This window comes from Drosophila subobscura, chromosome dot (assembly GCF_008121235.1).
Source record: "Drosophila subobscura isolate 14011-0131.10 chromosome dot, UCBerk_Dsub_1.0, whole genome shotgun sequence".
Classification (NCBI taxonomy): domain Eukaryota; kingdom Metazoa; phylum Arthropoda; class Insecta; order Diptera; family Drosophilidae; genus Drosophila; species Drosophila subobscura.
The window spans coordinates 1,238,882-1,261,165 of record NC_048535.1 but is presented as its reverse complement, the minus strand read 5'-3'; the positions used below and the strand labels follow the sequence as shown (position 1 = coordinate 1,261,165).

General features: G+C 37.9%; 2 protein-coding genes across 3 annotated transcripts; both read right to left on the bottom strand.

Moving 5' to 3' along the window:
- Positions 1-1,315: 1,315 nt before the first annotated feature.
- LOC117902969 lies at positions 1,316-9,093 on the bottom strand. The gene is made up of 8 exons (XM_034814623.1): positions 4,693-9,093; positions 4,395-4,633; positions 3,300-3,429; positions 2,696-3,216; positions 2,116-2,636; positions 1,892-1,991; positions 1,726-1,803; positions 1,316-1,673 (listed from the first exon to the last, which is right to left on the bottom strand). The coding sequence occupies exons 1-8, from the start codon at positions 9,038-9,040 to the stop codon at positions 1,638-1,640; spliced, it is 5,973 nt and encodes a 1,990-aa protein (XP_034670514.1). The 5' UTR covers positions 9,041-9,093; the 3' UTR covers positions 1,316-1,637.
- A 1,329-nt stretch (positions 9,094-10,422) lies between these two features.
- Positions 10,423-22,199, bottom strand: LOC117902967. 2 transcript variants are annotated; one of them, XM_034814621.1, is made up of 4 exons: positions 21,585-22,199; positions 21,079-21,311; positions 19,006-19,050; positions 10,423-18,516 (listed from the first exon to the last, which is right to left on the bottom strand). In XM_034814621.1, the coding sequence occupies exons 1-4, from the start codon at positions 21,611-21,613 to the stop codon at positions 11,507-11,509; spliced, it is 7,317 nt and encodes a 2,438-aa protein (XP_034670512.1). In that variant the 5' UTR covers positions 21,614-22,199; the 3' UTR covers positions 10,423-11,506. The 2 variants fall into 2 exon arrangements, with proteins under 2 accessions (XP_034670512.1, XP_034670513.1); XM_034814622.1 differs by having other exon boundaries at positions 10,424-18,516; positions 21,558-22,196.
- Between the last annotated feature and the right edge of the window lie 85 nt (positions 22,200-22,284).

Genomic DNA, 22,284 nt, shown 5'->3' with positions numbered 1-22,284 from the left:
AAAAATTAAAATTAGAATTACAAAGCTGCTGAAAATAATGGGGTGGGTATGGCTTTAATAATGATCCGATCTGGTCCTAATTCGGTGATCTGATAGATGTGTCCATTTTCTACGGAGCTGCGTTTTTGTTTTCTCCTATCTTCATTGTGGATAAAGCTGATTTTCGATATTTTGTGTGGACGGAAGGGGGCGTGGTGCAATTTTGAAATACACTTGGAACAGTGTGATTTCCCAGTCATCTGCGATCTATCCATGCGATCATCAAGATGGACAAACAGACAGACATTGCGCCATTGATGCTGGTCAAGAATATATATACTTTATGGGGTCGGAAACGTCCAACCACCAATAAAATATACCCTAATTACTAGCGCATAGACGCAAACGCTTCCGATCCTATAAAGGACATATGTATATTGTTGATCAGCAACAATAGAAGAGCCGATGCGGAACTGAAGGAAGGTGGTGAGCTTAAAAGGCGAGTTGGTCTGAGATATAGATGACAGATGAAAAAACAATTTAAAATGTAGAATTCGAAAAAACTAACTCAGATACGTATGTATGTATGTACATTACATATAGATATACTGACTAATTACAGGGTGTAAAAGTTGAGTCGCTTTTGAAGGCGACTTACAGCGTTCCTCCTCATTGATATTGTAGTAATGAATAATATCAGCAGACATCTCCATACCCACTTCCTTGTATTCTGTATAACTGATAAATATGTATGCCTATTATAATACATAGTTTACTACAAAAATATTTTGAAAAATTTATTTAACAAAAATTGGCACAGATTACATTTGAGTACAGGCAAGGCTAATACATACTGCATACATACATACGTGCATATGTACATATATATTATTAAGTGTGAACTTTTTTTGTACTTTTTGTGTTTAAATTATATTTTAGTCAACTAATAGCTAGTTTATACACTTGATGATTAGTCTGCTGAAAAAAGTTTCGAATCTTTAAAATACAAATAAATACTCTTAGAGTACAAAGATATGTACGTACAGTTCCTGTTTTTATGATTCAGGCATCGTTCTAGCATCAGATCTAATCGAAAACGCTCGTAATAAAATTTAATTTGTGTTCATAAATGCAAATGGCTCTGGCTTCATTAGTTTGATCGATTATTATTGTATGCATTTATATATATTATTATGAATCATATATTATTTGTTATTCTCACTATTGCACGCAAAATACAAGTGAGTAATGCTAAGATGGAAAAAAGTGGTTAAAGCAAGTTTTCTGATGCACGGTTTGGGGTTGCCTTATAAAATATGAAAATTTTTGATTTAGTCATCTACTGATAGAACAATTGCAGTGATTGCGCCAACTAATAAAAATCCCCTGATCTTCCGCCTTGGTTTTTGCGAAGAAAACTTTTACCGATCTGTGCTAAATCGGCCAGTTGATCTCATTGGCCGGAGTGTTTCTATTGTTTTTGACTGATCCCAAATTTTAAAAGGTGTCCACCAGTACGTTTCGTCCCCCCTGTTTCGTCGGCTGCACATCATGGGAGGTATTGGGATGACCATTATATCATAGAGCTGGCATGGAAAAAACTTATGTATGTCCAATTTTCTTTATTTTTCTTTATTCTTTTAAAGGTGTCCCAGCATTTACACAGAATCAAATCCAGAAAATTCGCTAGGTATCTAAAACAATTAATTAATATTATATATTCGTTAAAAATATTTTAATTACAACCTTCACGGGCTTGTATAGATGCGTATGTGGCAGCAAAAAGGTTGAGCCCAAATCTCGTTCAGCCATTGTATTCACTTCCTACTCGATTTGTGTTTTCATATGAATTCCATATATGCAAGTGTTAGTTATTTATGATAAATTTTATTCTGAAGTTTGAAATACTCACCTCATTTTTATGGCTCTCGATCTGCATGCCTAATTTAAAATGTACAGGGGCAGTTACAGCTGCGACTGTTGTTTCGTCAAACGAACGCGCACCATTTGATCTAGTAGAGATCATAAATAAAAAGGTATTCTTATCTATAGGTTTAGGCCAATTTCGTGGCCAAGCGTTTGACCAAAGGTTTGAGGTTGAAAGAATTGTTTGCTTTATGTATTTAGCTTACTCACTCAGAATCTACTTTTACATTTTTGTGTGATTCAATTTCGACATTCATGGCTGATACGACGTTGGGATCGTTTACAATGGCAGATACTTCATAGCCAGCGGAAACTAGTGCACTAGTGTGTGTGATGCATTCCTGAGCGGAACACTCAACTGTTTTTATAAGCTGTTTTGACGTGTCGATAAAAACAGATCGATATTCCAATTCCCCCTTTTTATGTAAATCTCTCTGTGCTTCTTTATTTTCCATGGATAGATTATTATTCAGTTGGGAATGCTTTAAAATATACGGTTGGTGGAATTTAGCACGTGGTATCATAAAGGTAAGAGAACGATCTTGGTCTGTATCAGCTTCAGCAACACCTTTCTCCATGTTAAGTGATGGAAAATCTGGTTCTTCAATTGGATCGCTTAAATCAAGTACGTCATACATGTTCCGGGTTGAAGTGACTTTGTATTTGTAGGCTGAATTTTCTTTTTGAATTGCTTTCGGTTTCATCTTCGACTTTTTCACCCCTTGGCCTTTCTATACTTAGGGAACGAGAAAAAAAGTGTATGCAACAAATTGTATTTAGGAATCGTTACCTTATACAAAACAGATCCTGAGTTATAACTTGATTCGCTATGAGAATCAAGTATATATTCAACTAGTCTCGATTTTCCAGATGATTTCAGTACACTGGGATATATATTTGATGCTGTCATAAATGTGGAATTTGCGGAAGCGCACTCTCTCTTTCGTTTTGCGTGTATAATCAATATGCAAAACAGTAGCAAAATAAACAGCACTGCGCCTATGGCAATCAGGCAGATCAAGAGTATCTTAAGATTTAGTTGGCACCTCGTTCCTGCATACCAAGGCAAGCACTGGCACACCGTTGTTATCTTCGAAACTTTATCCAGCGACGTTGTAATACATTTGCCGTGGTAATTGCACTTTTCACATCCAATTATGTTATTTGAGCATCTTCTACCCGGATAAATAGCGTTATCAGATATATCTATATAACCATTCAGGCAACTGCATGTGTAACTTCCAGCCAAGTTAAAGCAACTAGCGTTGATTGAACAGTCGTGAAAATTTTCGTGACGGCATTCGTCGAAATCTGCGGTAAAAAAAAACAATTAGCACACAAATGTAAGTACTATGTTTTTATGTATATAAAGCTGGTTAAAACAAATTTATCACCTTTGAATTGTAATGATTTTATTCCCTCTTTAGAGGTATATAACTCAGTGCCTCCAATACTAAAGTTGCTCTGACGCAAATATTTTTTAAAAACGGTTAATAGTCGCATTTGATCGCTGTTATCGGACAACTGAAAAGTTAACAAATCATTTAGTATTCAATGCAAAGGAGTATTCTCAAAGCCAGTGCCGAGCCATCGAATTCATAAACATAACTATTTACAAAACTAAGTATATGTGTCATTGCTGAGCTACTAAACGTAGTACACAAATGTGGTATATCATCAAATTCATCGTGGTTTATGTATTGATTATTCTAACGTATTAACGGAATATCGAGCGGGGTTTAGCACGACAAGTCAACTGGATCCTTAGCTCGATTCTGATTAAAGACGATGATAAATAGCAAGTACCAGAACAATATCAAGGAAATATATTTACCCTATGTAAATATCAGGCTGATAAGATGCTGCCTGATCGAGGGAGTGGGTAATCCGATCTTATACTTATTCGGGAGTCTGATAGATATGGTGACTTTTGGGTTTTTTTGTATCTTCAAAATAGTTGAGGTGTGATATAGAAGATACATTGAACGTTTGTTTTAGTATAGTCTTATAGTCTGTAATGACGAACGGATAGACGGTCATGGCTATATCGGATCGGCCTTTAATGCTGATCAAGAATATACTTATAAACTTTTTGGGGGCGGAAACGTTTTCTTTTGTGTGTTACATATTTCGACCACAAATAACATACCCCTTATTTATACATATGTATGTATCTTTTCGAGTACCGGGTATTAGAAAGGCTGCAGCCGTGCATATGCACATGTACATATGTACATACATATGTAACATACATACATATGAAACATTTTCTGGTGCAATGAATATTTGTTGCGTGGGCTTAAGAAACGATTTTTTCATCGAATCCGAATCCAGGCCATTCGTTAACTCAGTTGTTCTTTTTAAAATAGTTTGAAAAAAGTCATTTACTATTTCAGACGTCTCCATTTGACCTCCCGTCGGACGTGCCCGCGGACAGAGGGAATCCCCTTAAATTTAGCTGAATTAGCATCGATCTGTTAAAAACTTACCTGAAGCAAAAATGTACTTAAAATGTTTTCTTGTTTGCTAGCAGTAATGCTAATTAATTGTACACCGTGATATACGTCCCGAAAGTCCGACTGCATTATCATGCGATCGACGGCGTCTAATATAATTCCACTAAGGTGACGATATTCGTTTGATGCATTAGTTTTAAGTCCATCGTTGAACTTGAGGATATAGTTTCCAACCCTCATAGTTTCCATTTGCATTTCGTAGGTATATGTGGCTGTAATGTCAAAAAGCATTATAGATTGAGGCAATATAAAAATTTGTATTTAAACATACGCTTGCAAGGTCTGTCCGGAAACATGCGCCCAAAGCTTGGTCGACATGCACAATGGCTTACAGATGTATCTCCATCGCTCATAATAACACATATTTCATTTTTTTTTAATTTGCAAAATGGATTGCAGGAGCTGGCCGATCCTAATTGTTTGATTTGCTTAGTTTTTGAAGGTGTATCAATTAGAATACCACTTATATGCGTTCCAGAGTCGATTGATGAATATCTTTCCTCATCCCGGACTGGATGAGTTAATAAAAGTGAGCTATTTAAATGATTTTGTTCTATAACAGACGTGCTTTTGGAGGTTTCTAACAGCGTTAGACTGTTAATGGAATCTTTAGTCGTAGTCCTTTGATACAAATCTGGTCTTGTTTTAATAATAGTGCTTATATTTATGGTTTCTGGCCTAAATCCATTCAAAATTTGGGACGGCTTCTTTTTTACTGGATTTGAAAACGTAGTCTTCAGTTGCGGCAAGCTTGAAGCACTCTGAGAAATTTGCGCGAAAATATCAGACTGCACTCCGATTTTTTTTTTTTTTGACATTCCTAGTATTGTTTGCGGTTCTTTTGAAGTCTTTCGGGTTGGCAAAATCCCCAAAGATGATTCAGATTTAGTTCCAATAAATAAAAATAGGTGGGAAGTTTTCGTAGCATTAATAATATGTGTGTTGTCAGGAACTAGTGATCTGATCTGTATTCCCTGATCAGGATGCCTCGATTGAAAGTGCTTTTTAGAGTCAGTAAGCTGGGACAATTTTCCTAGGACTTTCTTACTAGTTATCGAATAAGTTGAGCTCCTTTTATAGACACTTATTGTGTTCTTACGAGTAGGTATAAGAGAGGTTTTCAAAAACTTCGATGAATCCAATGAAGTCGTATTTGAGAGAAACGGCACCCCTACACCCAGAAATTCTTGTGTGTGGCTTTTTGTTGTTGTTGTAGGTTTCAATAATGGAACATTATCCGGTGCAATGAATATTAGGTGCGTGGGCTTAAGAAACGATTTTTTCATAGAATCCGAATCCAGTCCATTCGTTAATTCAGTTGTTCTTTTTAAAATAGTTTGAAAAGGGTCGTATACTATTTCAGACGGCTCCAGTCTCTTTGTATCCTGTTTTAGCTGCTCAGACGAATTATATTCGGAACGATTATTTTGCAAATGTACCTCTTCTAAGTTAGAGCTGAGTTGCTGAGTGTTAAAATGTTGTACTCCTGCCGACACCAGTGGTGAAAAACTTTCAAGCGAATTTGCGTGCTTGGGCGGAAGTGTAGCTGGAAACTTTTCAGTAGTATTTTCTGGAGTCGAAGTGGTATAAACATTTGCCCTTTGACTTGAATATTCCAAAACAGTCTTTTTAGCATCAACAAAAACAGTAATTTTTTGCTTGGCAATAGAAAAAGGATTGATTGAAATCTGGATTTGAGGTGTCCTTTTAGACTTTTCAAGCTCAAAATAAAACTCAGATTTGGGTAAAGATCCCAAATGAAAATTATCTCCTGTTGCTAAAAATATCTTATCAGTTCCACTTGTAATCATGTTCGAATCTCTTCTCTCTATAACCGTGGGGCTGTGAGGAGAACTTATAAATGGTTTTCTGTGGTGCATAAGTAACCACATGTTTGAGGTGTTTTCAGGATTGTTCTCATAAAATGGTTTGTAGGATTGAAGCGAATAGTTTGAATAATCCGCTTTTTGATCCTGTTCAGAGGAGAAACCAATGTCGCCATGACGGAAGCCCTCAGCTGCTTTTGAATGATTGTAGTACAATTTGTCTTTAAATCCCAAGAGCGATTTATATTTGATCGAAATTTCATTTTTTTTTGTTGTTGAAGGTGTGTTGGTGTTTGCCAAAACGTTTTCGGACGCTTTGCTTTCTGAGGCTGCTTTAGTGGTAGGTTGCCCAATTGCAAAGTTGCTTAGGTTTTGATTGCGTTGTTTAAATTTGTTGGCACTTGAATCTGCGCTTGCGTGCTTGTCTTGTACAAGAACTATTCCGTTAATTTGGGGAGACACTCGTACATCTACTTTAGCTTCGTTGACCGGAATTTTGATCAGAGGCATTGATGAATGTGTAATGTGACCCTTAATGGCCGTTGCATGAGCAAACAGTTCAGATTCTTTTTTAAATGTAAGTGGAGGTGCAAGTATGTTGACTGTATGACTAAGCATCTCCTTTCTCAGATTAACCTGATGATGTCCTGAATATGTAGAAGCAGATAACGGCGTTCTGGGTGTTCCAGCCAGGTTCAATGGGTATATCAGAGAATGTGGAATTTGAGAATAATCATGGGTGTTTGATATCGCCAAATATTTAGTGATGGCCGGCAGTCTAGTACTAAATATTTCCGGTATTCGCATTATCTCTAAGATCTCATTACTGTTTAGCTCCGAATTCAAACTGGCGATTTGTTGTGAAGCATAATAATTATCACTCGGGTTCTTGTTCTTCTCAAAAGGAATAGAGAGCGGATACTTTATTCGACTTTGCGTTAGTCCTGATGGTGCAAGCAATAAGATAGGATACTGCAAAACATTTTTTGAAAATGTACTCGCTGGTTGGTTATTTATGGGCGGGGGCGGCTTTAATATGCTTCCGTAATCGTTAAGAGTTTCCCGGTTCATCTTTAGTTGGTCTTGGTTAGGCTTAGGGGGATGTATTAAAGGAACACTGGGGTATATAGTTTTCGAACGGATTAATTGACGATAAAACTTAGGAACAGATAAGTTATTTCTCATTTCGAGCAAGTTGTGTCGAATAGCAGTATCCTTTAGAGAAACGTTCATGCTAGGTCTTCCAATTATAACATCAGCGTTGGCCGTTATAACTTCACCCGGACTTATAGGAATACCTGTCCTGAGCAAAGAGCTTCCATAAGTTTTCTTCGAATTTTCTGCTTGTCGAGGAAACGAAACATTCTTTACGGCTTGGTGGTTGGAATTGTGCTTACGTATACTTTTTATATTTGATTTACTGACCGCATTAATATCAACCGACCCGTTCTTATTATTAATGCCATCATAAGAATGCCAGCTTAAGAAATCGTATTTTCCAGTTTCTTGCAGAGGTATATAGACTGGTCTCTCGACAGTCCTAATTGACATATGATTTACATTCGTTGTTGCTACACTATTTTTAAGATTTCCTTCTTTATAAGTTTGACGCATGTGTTCTGAGCCATGCCGATTTGCAATATTTTTCTTAATTAGGTCTGCCATAACATTAAGCATTGGCCTAAATTGTTCTAAAGTCAATGGTCCAATAATTTGCGAGACTGTCGAAGATACTGGTAATTTGACTAATGCAGTCTGCCCCAATGGATTGGTTTCTATATAGGGCTCTGGATAGACATCAAGATTTTCAGATTCCGATAAGCTAAGATCCTCGTCAGTTTGAGGAGACGTCTGTATGCTTTCAGTTGATTTTACTGAGATTTTATTAATTGTATAAGATTTTTCTGTTGAGATAGCTTTAGTTTTTTGTCCGTGATTTGTGTGTAAATTCACTGTTGGTTGAATGTCTTCTAAAACATATTTCTGACTTGTATCCAATTTGGTCACTGTTTTCATGGCGGTTACTTGCATAGTTTGGCCATCTAACAAAGTGGCCATTGTCACAATAACATTGCGATCATTTTTTCCCTTTTTCCGCATGAGTTCTGTGCTAAACATGGAGACTAGCTCTGGCCTGAGCAAAGAACTAGCCACTGTGTTAGTGATGATGTTTTCTATCACTTGAGTTTTATAGTCATACTTGGCATTCGTGTACTCGTGCTGTTCAATAAGATCTGTGCGATTTTTATTTTCATACACAGTCATGGGTTTTGGAATCGGATCATGGAAACTAATTCCACTTATGCTGTTATTTAAAAAAGTGGTGTAAAAAGTTAACGTTGTAAAGAAAGTTTTTGTGGCAAATATGTGTACAGCGCTCTGTTCTTCTTGACATATCAATTCAGTTGAGAAATCTGTGTTCAAGTCTTCGTTCAGAAACATCCCAGTTTTCTTATTATTACTTTTGATCTTTATTTTAGAAAATGTCGGTACTATGGGTATGGATGTTGTCATAGGCTCTGTAATAGCTACTTGAGTTAAAATATCTTTACTGGTGACAGTATTTAACTTTTTCAGTTCATCTTTCACTACTTTCGTTAAGAAGTTTTCACTGATATAAGTGTTTGTATTTTGGGGAGGCATAGCATCATCTGATGGATGCAGAAAATGAGTGTAATTATGTGGTCCACTGATTGGATTTAAAGAGGTAGTCTTAGATGTGATTACTATTGGCATCTGCTGCGTCTTATCCTTTGCAAGTGTGTTTAAAAAGTGATAAGTAATTGGTAGCATTCCTATAACTAGATCGGGCGTCTAAACGCGAGAATGAATAAAAGTTATCTATTAAATTAATTCAAGCATTCAAATCACTTAAATACTTACTCCTGATAAAGTTAAATCTTTTGAAAATAAGGAGCTGTCAAACAAGTTATTTCTCTCTTCTGTATGGCTATTTGATATAACCGTTCTTTTTTTTTCCACACTGGTGCTCCCATTTGCAATATAAGTTGTGCGATATGTGTAGGTGGTCAGGCATATTTTTGTAATTATCTGATTATCATTGATAGGTAGAGTCAATTTTTCCTATGGCATTTAAACTTATTAATATGAAGCTGCAGAGCTCAATTTAAATTACCTGTTTATCTAAAGGCATCTTCAAAATCATCTGGTTCATTAGTGTACTTGGAGCAAGAGTAAGATGCTTTTGTTGAGATTGCGTTGCAGATATTGTTCGACTTCGAATGTTTGATGTTATCCCCTCGTCTTCTACATACTTTGCTTTTTCACTTGCTATTATCAATTCAACTCCATTCATTACGTGAGTGGCCAGGTTATACCTCGCCTCGTCTAATGTCTTCTCCGATACAGAGCCTTCCAATCCTTCAAATAGATTTTCATAGCTCGTAGCTATGCTAATAGCCTCAATTGTTTCAGGGCTGATGTATTCTTTAAATTGCGTAAAATTTTTTTCATAATTGTTCCTTGTTATTTTAAAACATTTTTTATTAAAAGCATATATTTCCGAAGTCTACGTATCCGTATTTGTACATATATACAAATGCATAGTTGTTAAGTTTGAGTAGGATAGTCTATTAAATATGAAATTATTCTCTGCAGAAGACAGGAACTTTACGTATTTTTTTAGATATATATGTATTTGATCATAATATAAATACAGAACAAAATTTGGGTACTGAATCAAAATACCCCTCCAAATATTGGATTTCCTATTGGACAATCCGTTAAGTGACAACCAAGTGCTAGGCTATATACAATTTGAGGCCACAAAAATATAATTTTCAGGTAAATATAAGTACATGAAAGGGTTTTTGTTAGTTAATTTATCTTTATTAGGTCGCAACAGTTTTATTGGCGATAAAGTATATAAATAATTGCAAAACAAAATTGATTTCATGGGTTTTTTCATTTGCATTTTCAGGAATTATTGCATAAATTGTATAAAAGCAATAATAATCTATATATTTATATATGTATGTATGTACATACTAAGAAAATAATATTAAGACCCATTAAAGATGATCTGATATTCATACATATGTACATGTACATATGTACATATGTTTGTACAGATAGTCAATCAATTGAACATTAAACATAATTTATGGCTAAAATTAAAACTATGTAATCATACATATTTATTTTAATACGATTGATATTTCCATATAATATAATTCTGTGAAAATTCTCAAAAACTTACTTTTCTCCTAATGTTATGGGTATTTGATCAATTTACATACATCGAAATTTAAAATTTCACAATCTTCGAATGTGTTTATTTGCTGTTTTGTTTCCCTCTCATTGACTCCAAAACATCAGACAACATTCCTTAGAACTAGACTTCAAATGTTTTGTTTTATTTTAATCAAAGGTCTAGCCGACTCAAATGTTGTAAAAAAATGTACAAAACTAACAAACAAATAATTAATAAAAGTATGTACATTTTCTTATATACGAGTATGTGGGCATCAATGTTAGATGTAAAGGCTGCCTACGATATTTGTGGGCATTACTGAAAAATTAGTAGATCGGCTGGATGAGATAGTCAGTGTGATATCGAAAGTTTTTGTAATGACTCGGATGAAGGTAGAGTGCGTCTGTACTTCGTGTTGGTTGTTTTGTACGCGATCAACGACGTACGTGTAAGTACGTGTAAGCACTTCCGTTCCTTTTGTTTTATGGGTCGATATGACACACGCGGCGCAGCTGCTTTCTGATTGAGTTAATATAATTGGCTGGGCCTGGCCATGATTTTCTTCTTGATTTCCCATTGATTTATCCTCTATGTGTTTGCTAGGCGTGATTGCTTTCTGTGATTTTTCCTGTCTATCGGGAGTCAGAGAAACATCACCTAGAACAATCTGGGATGTGCCTGTGTTTTCTAATGCAAATATTGGGCTATCTGGTATTCTACGCTTCAATATTACAACACGAAAATTCTTTGGGTACATAGTCTGGGATGAATGCGACTTTGGAATAGGGCTGCCTTTTGCATTTGTGGTTATTTTGACTAGTGATTGCAGTTCTTCCAATGGTTTACGGCGAACAAGTACCTTTCGCAAGAAGCGATTTGTTACCTTTTTTTTGTACCAGAATCATCGATAGATAAGCTGGTATGAGCTTCACGTCTTGCTCTATGACTTCCTTTGAAGGAAATTGAAGGGAGTTTTTGAGGTTGTACCATGCCAGAATATAGGTTTGTGACCTGCGACTGTAGCGGGGATAGCTCAGTGAGGTCCTTTAGGCTAAAAAATTAAACGTACTACTATTATCAATCGCAATGGAATCTATTGTTGAGCCCTGAAATATGGATTGGCTTGAAGATTTCGAGTACCAAAGGTCTACATCACCCACAATGCTCTCAAGTGATGCTGTTCGACCCCTTAGATCATCTCCAAAAGCTTCTGTTGAGCCAACATGGTATAAATCCAACAATGTGTCGAGCGTATTTTTATCGAGCTGTAGGTGATCATGTTCGGGTAATACAAATAAATTGACATTTTGACTTTCTTCGGTGTCATACATATCATTGACTTCCTTCTGGCCCAAAGCTACTGTTTTTTTTATTTGTGAATGTGCTTGTCTCTTTTGCAGGGCAGCAGAATGATCGTAGCCATTCTGCACGGTTGACAATACAGTGCTAAACTCACCAGGCCTGCGGCCCGATATGTATAGTGTCACTACGCTAGTGTCCTCTAGCGGAATATGAAATTTATGCTGCTTGCTTCGTTTGTGTCCTTTGCTTGCCTTTCGAGACTTCTTTCGATTCATTGTCACAATTCCATCGTCCATATCACCCAGTTCATCCACTTGCGTGGCTGCCCGACCAGCTTCGTCCAAATCCTGCAAATTTTCGCTCAAAAACGATTGCTGTGATTGAGTGTGGGACAAGCCCTGAGACAACGAAAATGGCTCTTGCTGTTGCTGAAGAAGCAACTGCTGCAACAACAAACTGTTTACCTGCGCTACAGGTCCAATTGATTGCACATTTTGAGGTACTATAGGGGTGTTCACAATAGTATCTACGCTGTATTCCGTAGCTGTTATAGTTTGTGCGGTAGTATCATAGACAGTAGTCAAAATCTTTTTCCCCTGAAATGTCAGTGGGAGAATGGTTGACTTTCCATCGAAGATGGTAGTTACATATGTGGAGGTGTGAGTGCGGTATTCAGTCACTGGCTCAACAGAGGTGGACACTATGGCTGGTATCGCGCTCTGTTGCTGTCCAAGCGCTCCAATTAAGGGATTGGCCGGCAAATTAAGATTTCCCAACAGCAACTGCGAAAGCAGTATATTGGCGAGCGGAGCGTTAGCAGATATTTGAGGTTGCACTGTGGATACAACATGCTCTACAGAGTACACAGTAGATGGTAGAATGTGGGAGAAGGATGTCTTTCGACCGCGGATGGTGGTCGGCGTAAAAGTAACTGTTGTTGTTAGAGAATCATGCAAGAGATATCTTGTCAGCTCTGTGACACCTGCATTGTTAATACTGGATTCTTCTCGCGTAAGATATGTCGACTTTTGACCATTTGGTCCCAAAATCTCCGTGTATTGTTTCGGTCCCAGAACCTCGGTGCTGGTCTTCGCAGTCACTATATTCTTATATTCTGTTATTTGGCCATTAATAACAGGTACCGTAACCTCGGCTGGTATAAGGTGGGTAACCGTGATAGTGGGATTACCCAGCTCTACTGACTGCAAATCGGGAACATATTCATTTCTGTTTCGGCCACGCACAGATCCTCTTCCCCTATTCAAACTATTTGAGTTTCCATTTCTTGCTCGAGACGTACCTACTAGGCGCCCGTTGTCAGCATTATTGTTGTTGTTATGACCACTGTAGCTCTTCAGTCTACGACTGGCTCCAGTTCCAGTACCTATAGTTCGTCTTACAGAGGGACTTCCCGTTGATGGTTGACGTCGAAAGTTTGATGGTGTACCTGAACGCTTAGCTCCATTTGAATTTGCATCTTTCTCTCTTAGCGTAAACTGGGTTCGTGGAGTAGTTGGCCTTGTTGGACGAATAGCTCGATGATTTGCCACCGCGGTGGAACTGGGCTGCGCTTTCTGACTATGCACCTGTTGGCCACGCGGCGAAGGAAACCTTGATCCGAATCTAGAACTTATTTTACCACGGGAAATGGTTGTGGTTTCATTTAAATCTTCATTATTCGAAGCGATTGGCTCTTCTAGTGAAGACATCTTTGACAAGCTTGGTCGCCGAAATCGAAATCGACTCCTGTTTAAAGTATCTGCTTGCCGTCGCACCCGGGAAAGAGTTTTCCTCTTTTGAGATTTAGAGTTCGAACGCCTACTACGATTCACCTCGTCTAATGCGTCATCTTCCCCTTCATCATCGGCATCGGCATCGTCATCATCGTATTCGGAATCATTTTCAGAGTCATTTTCGTTTTTCTTCGTTTCTTTTTGAGGTTCATCTCTTGGCTGTGTCTGGAAAAGTCCACGTGGCGGAAAGAGGCTGTTTTGTGGCCTGGACCGCGCCTGAAGGCTCGATATTGTTGGTCTCTGAAAACTACGAGTCCGGGGCCTAGCAGTCGTTGTGGTGGTAGTGGTTGTAGATGTTGTCTTTGCCCGGACAGACAATGGGTTTCTTCTAAGTGAAATAGCAGGAGAGCTGTTCACACTTGAACGTGGGACCGGTGTAAACCCACTTGGCCTATTAATAGGTCGACGGAGTCGCAGCAATGGGTTCTGATTGCGTCTTGCGCTTTCTTCATCGTCAGTTATCTGTACCAATTCTTCACTGGAGTTCTCATCTTCAACGCTAATATCTGTACTCAAGTCTTTTAACACTGCTTTCGTTATCGTGCGCTCACTCGTTGGTGATCCTGATATAGTTGGCTTTACGCGAAATTTGGAATTCCCGCCAAGTATTCCGGAAGCACGAAAACCTGGGCTATTAGATTGACGATACGAAGAATTTATGCCTTGTTTTCTGCTTATTACAATCTGTGTAGTGCGCGAAGAAGATGCAAATCGATTTCTAGGGGGTCCTAATGCTACATTGGACTGGGGGATGCCGCTCAGTTCGCTTAGTAGAGAGCTGCTCGATGGCTTTATCGGTCGACCAAAAGTGCGTCTTGACGACTGAGGTAATCCAAATTCATTTTGATTTATTGGTGCATTTGAAATAACGCCTCGTCTTGATGAGCTATATCTGCCGGATGTTTTTAGGGCGGGAGTTGCCGTAATTGTAGGTGTTATATCAGACCTTGTTATGATAGTAGCACTACTTGGACTTAACGTTTTTTGTTTTGGAGCGAAAGTAGGCCTATTCCGTGAAGCAAATGGTCTAATAACGGGTGCAAATGTGCGCTTTGATGTTTCAGATGGGTCCAAAGCTGTTGCGCCATTTTCATTATGGGTAGCTCCTATTATAGTTTGCTCTGCTTCATGCTCGATACTAGAGTCCGCACGGACTTTCGAATTTTCCGTGTGTGAGAGCATAACCGAGACTATGTCAGATGTCGGCAATAGCGCTGCATCTTCAGTTTTTTTCTCAAAGAGAAAGCTAGACGTACTTTCAATAATCTGCGCATATCGATTGTCTATCACAGTTCCAATTACCTTCGACTGGTATAAAGTAGTTGTGCCGTTCCCGATTCGTGTACCTTCAATTAGCCGCACTAAACCAGTTTTGAACGGCCCGGAGCTAGATAGGCTTTCATCATTTGATATCATCATAGCCAAACTAGACTTTTTCATTTCATCAATATGCAAACTTGATGTGCTACTTGTGATTTCTATTTCAATTCCCTCGCCGTTAAGCGAAGATGACACTTCTGTTGTAAAATACAAGGTGCTTACTTCGTCAGCATCAACAATGTGTTTATAGTCAAACAAGACCAAATCAGATGGTCTGGTTATTATATTATTTAGACTTCCCGTCAAAAACTCGCTTGGCTGGGTCACCTCAGCTGTTTTCAATATAGTATCAGCCATGGATGTGGTAACATCCATCGGTGTCACCACATTAGTCACGGTTTCCAAACGAGAGTTTGTAATAGTTTCATTGACTTCATAGGATGTGGTATAGTACGTAAATGTGGTGTAATAAGTGGTGAGGTCAGATCGCAAGCTCGGATCAGTCATCCCGGTAGTAACAATAATTTCGGTATCCGTTATCCGATGTTGTTGAATATTATCATCACTTGGATCTGTGGTGCTGTTAGATTTGCCTACCGACCTACGTGTTTCGTCCTCAGCAATCGACCCTGGATTTGTCGGTTCAATTACATTTGATAACGTTTCTTCTCTGCTTAGTGTTGTAATCTCACCATCTTTAGCTAACTTAGTCCAATAAGTAAATGTTGTAAAATAGGTAACAGGGAAGGTCGCTTCCTCTACGGTTAAAATTTTTGTGGGCTTTAAAGTTTCTGTTGCGACGTTAGTAACTGTTTCAAGTCGACTTATAACGTTTGTTTCATCTCCGACATACATAGTTGTGTAAAAGGTAAAGGTCGTAAAGCTTGTTTGAAGAAGCACAGTAGCTGATGGTATTATCTCTTCTGTGTTACTTTCCGAACTCACTTGGTCATCCACGAGATCTTTCGGGTTTAAATTTACTTGCTGGTTGCCATGAACGTTATTTGAACGCACATCCATGACTACGGTCACATGTTCTCCCTTTTCAACGCGATCTTCGAATGGCTTAAATTTTAACTGATTTGATGTTTGTAAGTTCTGGGTAGTGTTTTGTGTGTTTAAGTAAGTTGGAGTTTGGGTAAAGTAATTATTTATCGAATTTTTAGCTATGTAATTTGTTACAACCTCAGTACGCGACGTTACATCAGTGTCATTATCGGCGAAGATCGATGTATAATAAGTGTAGGTAGTAAACAATGTGTTTGTATACTTAGAATCATTAAGATATTCAGTTTTCTGTTTATTACTCTTACTTTCATCAACAACTACGTTTGTTTCTTCCCGTTGTTCTCTTTTTGGCTGCAACAGGCTGACAATCTCTTGAGGAATTGTAAACTTGGAAGCTAAAGCTAAAACTTTACCTTCCGTTTGTTGGGACATACTTGCAGTACCCAATCCAATCTCTGCAACCGTCAAGATAGAATCCGTTGGTTTTGTTATCTGATATATTTCAGTACCGGCCGTTGAGGAAATAAGATTGGTGACAATCTCCGTGTGGCTTGATACAGTAGTAGAAGCACCTTGAAAGAAGGTCGTCAGGTATGTATATGTTGTGTACAGAGTCTTATAAATTAAATCAACCTCATTAGAACCATTATCAGTATCGTAATCATCATCTTCACTGTCATATTCATTATCTGTCGTTACATCGAAGTCCTCCGTATCGTGAACTGTGGATTCCTCTGTCTTATTCGATATTTCTGTAGGTATAAGTTCTGTTTGTGCCTCTGTTGTAGCATCTTCTCTAAATACGCTCTCAAGTTTCATTTCGGGCTTTTCCAGCTGCTGTACCTGTGAAGCCTGTATGCAATAGTATTTAGTGGTCTGAATAATATCGTATGCCGAGAGCGGGTTTTCATCTCTTGGTGGATGTTTTTTCTCAGTGTTTAAAGGCAGATATCCCAATGACTTTGGCAATTGTGTTAGGAAAACTTGAGATGTTGTTTGATCACAATCTTCTGTAACATTTTGGCTGTTATCGTTTATTGGTATGGGTGGCAAAGGCTCTGTAAGGGGGCTATCATATAAGTCTTCGGTTAAGTTTTCAGTTGCTCCCGTGGTTGTTGGACCATCTTCTTTGTCTTCTTTAAATGGCACTGTTGATGCGTCAGCGCCTTCAGAATTGTCACTGCCCTCAGTAACTGTTTCGTAATCGATTTGATCTGTTGATAACAGAATAGAATGTGATACAACTGTAGGATCTACGAAGTTGGCAAAAGGATCGTCATCAATATAAACGGTTGTGGCTCCTCCATGTACTTGAATGCTTGATTCATCTACAATTGTATCATCGCTGGGCACTATGGCTGTACTCTGTGCTGGGTTCTCTATATCGGCTATGGGTTCTAATGGAGGTACGGCAGGCAGTAGGCCAGAAGACATATGAATTGTTTCAGTTGTGATAGATTGACTTAACAAAGCATGAGCTGACGTAACGTTGATAACGTAATTAAGATTTGGCGCCCGGTTTATTTCTGAAGCCGAAAACTGATCTGAATTGTTCTTCTCCTTTATTATATTTGATGAGTCTTCGCCGGTTCTTGTGTCTAGGCCGAAGTTCCATTGATTAATAGCAGTAGATAAAATTTGAATTTTTTTGAAAACCATTGCATCGGAGACATTGGAGGACTCGGTTCTTAAAGTTGGCTTCCCTTTAATAGACGTGACGTGGCCATAGTTTAGACTGCTTTGAATAGTGCTAGGTGAAAAAACAATCACGCTATCACCTACGATCGTTGTGAAATCCGCAAAACCGTAGTAGGTTACAGTCGCCAATATTCGTTTGGTTGTTGAAAGAGCTGGTGCTTTCGAAATAAAATTTATTTTATCTGTCTTTGCTCCACTATGTTGTTCTTGTTGATAGTAAGCTTTCGGAGACCGCCCATCATCCATAATGTCTGCAAAAAACTCAGATGAATCTCTATCGGTTTGTTTGATTTCCTCTATTGGCCGGAAAACACTCTGCTCGAAATAATTTTTAACTGTTATGGTTGGCAAATATCCACCAGACAAAAAATTCTGGGCATTCAAATTGTTTGATCTGACATCAGCTTTTTGGTCAGATTGCAATAGGACTGTATTGCTAGATTGTAAAGAATATGTAGAGATGTTGTCTAGATACGAGGTGGTCTCCATTGTCCCCAGCACTGAGCCTCTTGTATTTTGTACGCTCACAAAGTCTGTGTTTCCTACAAATTCAAGTCGATGATCCACTATATTATCGTCGATGTCCTGCCAGTCAGGGGCATCAGCATTAAATAGATCATTGTGATTCTGCAGAAACGAACGAGTTTGTAAATAATCACCACCACCACCCACCCAACTTGTAACAATAGAAGGAACGACGCGGTCGTTCTCATAGAGAACCCTTGAACTTTTTTTTATATACTGGGCATAGATACGACCATTATGTAATGTAGTACCCAAAACCTGGGTAGCGAATTCTGTCGTAATTCCATCCTGAATAAATGTTCGCGCTGTTGAAGTCAACAGTCCAACCTCTGGACGCACTGTCAAGAACCGTCCATGACTATCCCCCACCCTCCCAGCCCCATTATTCACCAAGAGCACGGTTGTAACATCTAATTGCAAAAATATATAAATATAAATTAATAGGTAAAGAGAACGTGTGTCAATAAATTCGACGTATACATTTTCAGTAAGAGAAAGGAGTGAGATTACAAAATATTTACATTTTAAGGAACATACATTTACAGATGTGCAGATAAGAATTGAAAGGTTAATTAATTAGTTCATATTTCCAGAATGTACAGCCCAAAAAGTTGGTGAAATCATATACATAGAAAGATATAGAGAAAAGGAATAAGACATGTAAGTACATATTTTTTCATGACATACATACATATGTAAGTATGTATAAGTCTAAGCTTCTTTAAATTGTGAATGATTTCCTATTCCACAACAGAAAAATACAATCATAAACAGGCATAGGAATATTTTGTAGAGATTCGACAAATATATGTATACATATGTACGAGCAATGCTTTTAGTAACATTGTTTTGAGTACCAGCCCTTGGGGCTTTAGAATGCTAGGTACTAAAATTCTTACCTAGTACCGGCAATGTTGGTGTTGGATCCACTGGGTAAGGTTCACCTGAAATTTGAATTTAAGTATGTAAATATTGTAATTAAATCTAAACGAGAAGGGACGTGTGAGACGCTTCTTACGCGTCACAACTTTTATACCCGGCACTCAGTACTAAGTACATCTGCACTTTAGCGGTTATTTGTCAAATTTAACATTTTTTCTTCATCCGTCATCTACATCAACAACACTGCTCACGCCAACACGCTCCTTTAGCTCGCCACCCTCCCCTATAGACACACACTGCAGAGTCGCGGCAGAGGCCATAAACAGCGCGAAGCAGAGTGTGAATGCTGCGGGACGGGGTGGGTTTGGCCACTGCAAATTAATTTCTTCATTGTGGCTATAATAATGATCCAATCGTATCCCAATTTGGTGATCTGATAGATATGGTCATTCCCTACGGAATGGCGATTTAGTTTTCTGCTATCTTCAAAATTGTAGATTTGGGAAGTTTTCGCCCTTTTGCGGAGGCGGAAGGGGGCGTGGCTCATTTTTGAAATACACTGGTTTCAGTGTGAGCATACAGCAGTCTGGAGCCAAAATTTGGTGGCTCTAGCTCTTATAGTCTCTAAGAACTAGCCGACAAACAAGACGGACAGACGGACGGACGGACAGACAGACATGGCTCAATCGAATCGGCTATTGATGCTGATCAAGAATATATATACTTTATGGGGTCGGAAACGTTTCCTTCTGTGCGTTACATACAACCGTTATCCGCACAAATACAATATACCCTATTTACTCTTCGAGTACCGGGCATAAAAACGTAAAAGCTAAACTGGTCTTCATTTTGAGCTCTCAAAAGCTCTATCAAGTTGCGGCAACGCGAACATGTTCAAATAAAGCTAAAAGTTTTAACTGTTTATTGTATATTTTATGAAGTCCACCGAAATGAATGGAAAAATGAATACATGCATATAAATATTTGGGTATTTACATATGTATGTATGTATAATATACATATGTACATTGTATATGCATGGCTTTCAAAAATATATTCCTAATATATATATGCATATGTACATATATGAAAGGTTTTCAGAGCGGCATACCAGAAAAAACATATTGGTACCACAAGACAGAAGAAGTCAAGACCATATATTATCTTTATATGGAATGGAGCAATTTTCTATCAGGCTTTCGGTAACCGAATGAGTAATACAAATGTAAATATGTAGAGATATGTATACATATGTATATTCATTCATACATATACATATGTATGTATATGTGCATAAGACACTGCTTTCGACGGTAAAAGAAAAGAAAGTGGTAGAAAACTGTACAAGTATGTGGGAAAGTGGCAACGGTGTCAAGCCGACAAATCTCCCTTTTTCACAAATCTCCCAATCACCAATTTTAATTTAAATCGACTTTCAGCAGTGCCACTTGAAACGTTGACGATTGCCATGCACATAAATACTATTTCGCGGGCTTAAGGCCAACAGGTATTTTTGAAAGCTTTTACTGAGAGTGAATGTGTGCTCACACACATCACATCTGACCATGCGTGTGAGCACACATTCAGCAGGCGAAGACCTGTCTGCACATTTTTTGCACTATACCACCAACAACATCACATCCGCATTTAACTTTAAAAGGATGCAATTGCTATTGGTAGTTTTTAAGCAACAGCGTCTACATCCATTGGTCAATTGCAGCTGTATATAATTATATTTTCGTAGAGTCCAAGAAAGAGTTTTATGTATGTACATTTTTTGGGGTCTTTTAAATGTGAAAGCGGTTCAGATATATTACGTTGATGAGCATACTAGATCACTTCTTCTTCTTAACTGTGAAAGCATAAATATATACATATGTACATACACAATGTCCAATCTATTTGTTTATAACAGTTTAGTATTTGTGTACCCTGCACTCGGTATTGTTTTCGTACAAACATATGTACATAGGTACATATCAGAAAAAAAGCCTACATAAATGTAGTAGAATTTAGTCGTGGGAGTTGGAGCAACTGATTATCACACACACAAAGCTTTTGCGAAAAAAATAGATTTTTGTCTGACTTACCAACAGTTTGTGCAGCTCCAAAATGGACCATACACAAGAAAAACGTTGCTATCAAAGTTAGGCTTAGTATTTTATCTTTTGATATGATGGAAAATGCCCGAGATATAGAAAACAGACCATCTTCACATTGCTTCCAGTACATATTGTTGTTGCAGTAGGTTTGCGATTCGTCGAAGTTATCCTCGAAATGCCTAATCTTCCGTGTTATACGGGGCTGTAGCATTTTTAACTCCCTTAAAACAGAGCAGACAAGGAAATATCCACATATAAGTTAAACACAAAGTTGACAGTTTTAACTTTATTTCGTCAATTTATACTCCTATATCATTAATATATGTATACATATATAGGCACTGGATTATATTTTTATTATTTTGAAGTTTTTTTTAATTGTATAACCATATTTTAATAATTAATTGGTCGCAAGAATTGTTTTTTTATAGCACACTGCAACATGTTATTGAGCTCCGTCTACATACATATGTGTATGTGTGTAAACCGCTTACTCTTTCAAGGAACACGCAGAACCATTCATGCAAACGAAAGCCAGTGAACTGAATTGGACAGCAAAACCACTTCGCTGTTGGCTCAAAGCCAACGATGAAGAGCTTGAGCAAGTGGTACGATCGCAGTTGCAAAGGTTGTTTGACCAGTTTAGACGGTCCAAGCAATACAAAATCAATTCCCAGCAGCTCCGCAGCTTTTAATATGAAGAGCTTGCTGCCCGTCAACTTAGTCTCACTGGCGGTATCGACGAATCATGAGGAACTGAATAGGTAGAAGACATACATACATACATAGGTATGTGTGTATGCATAAATGATAAATTGAAGATGCATCTGTTTCGTGGCTCTGGTTCAGAATGACTATGTTTTACATCTTGATGATTTGTATAGCTTTTAAATTACACATTATGCTACATTATCTGATGAATAACCAATAAAAACCCATCCTGTTTTCTAATGCAATATATTTTGGAAGTAGTAATTTATTCACAAAGTACATACCCAGTTGATGATTGCCCAAATATTATCTCTTCGTACCAATCTTACCAACGTACTGAGAACTATCTGAGAAAAGATCCATCAAAGCTTTTACAAGCAACATTGACCTAGCTTACGAAAGTACAAAATACGAGTGCCAAATTGTGTACAAACAAACTTTGACATAAGTTCATAACGATTTTATTCAATCAATCGAAGCGTA

Excerpts from the sequence above, each read along its gene's own strand:
- LOC117902967 (XM_034814621.1), bottom strand. The coding sequence starts at position 21,613 with ATGAATGGTTCTGCGTGTTCCTTGAAAGA. Across the intron at positions 21,312-21,584 it reads TCTGCGTGTTCCTTGAAAGA|GGAGTTAAAAATGCTACAGC; the intron begins GTAAGCGGTTTA and ends CTCTGTTTTAAG. Across the intron at positions 19,051-21,078 it reads TGGAGCTGCACAAACTGTTG|GTGAACCTTACCCAGTGGAT; the intron begins GTAAGTCAGACA and ends TTCAAATTTCAG.
- LOC117902969 (XM_034814623.1), bottom strand. The coding sequence starts at position 9,040 with ATGCTACCAATTACTTATCACTTTTTAAACACACTTGCAAAGGATAAG. Across the intron at positions 3,217-3,299 it reads AAAATCATTACAATTCAAAG|ATTTCGACGAATGCCGTCAC; the intron begins GTGATAAATTTG and ends TTTTTACCGCAG. Across the intron at positions 1,804-1,891 it reads TCGAGAGCCATAAAAATGAG|GAAGTGAATACAATGGCTGA; the intron begins GTGAGTATTTCA and ends CAAATCGAGTAG.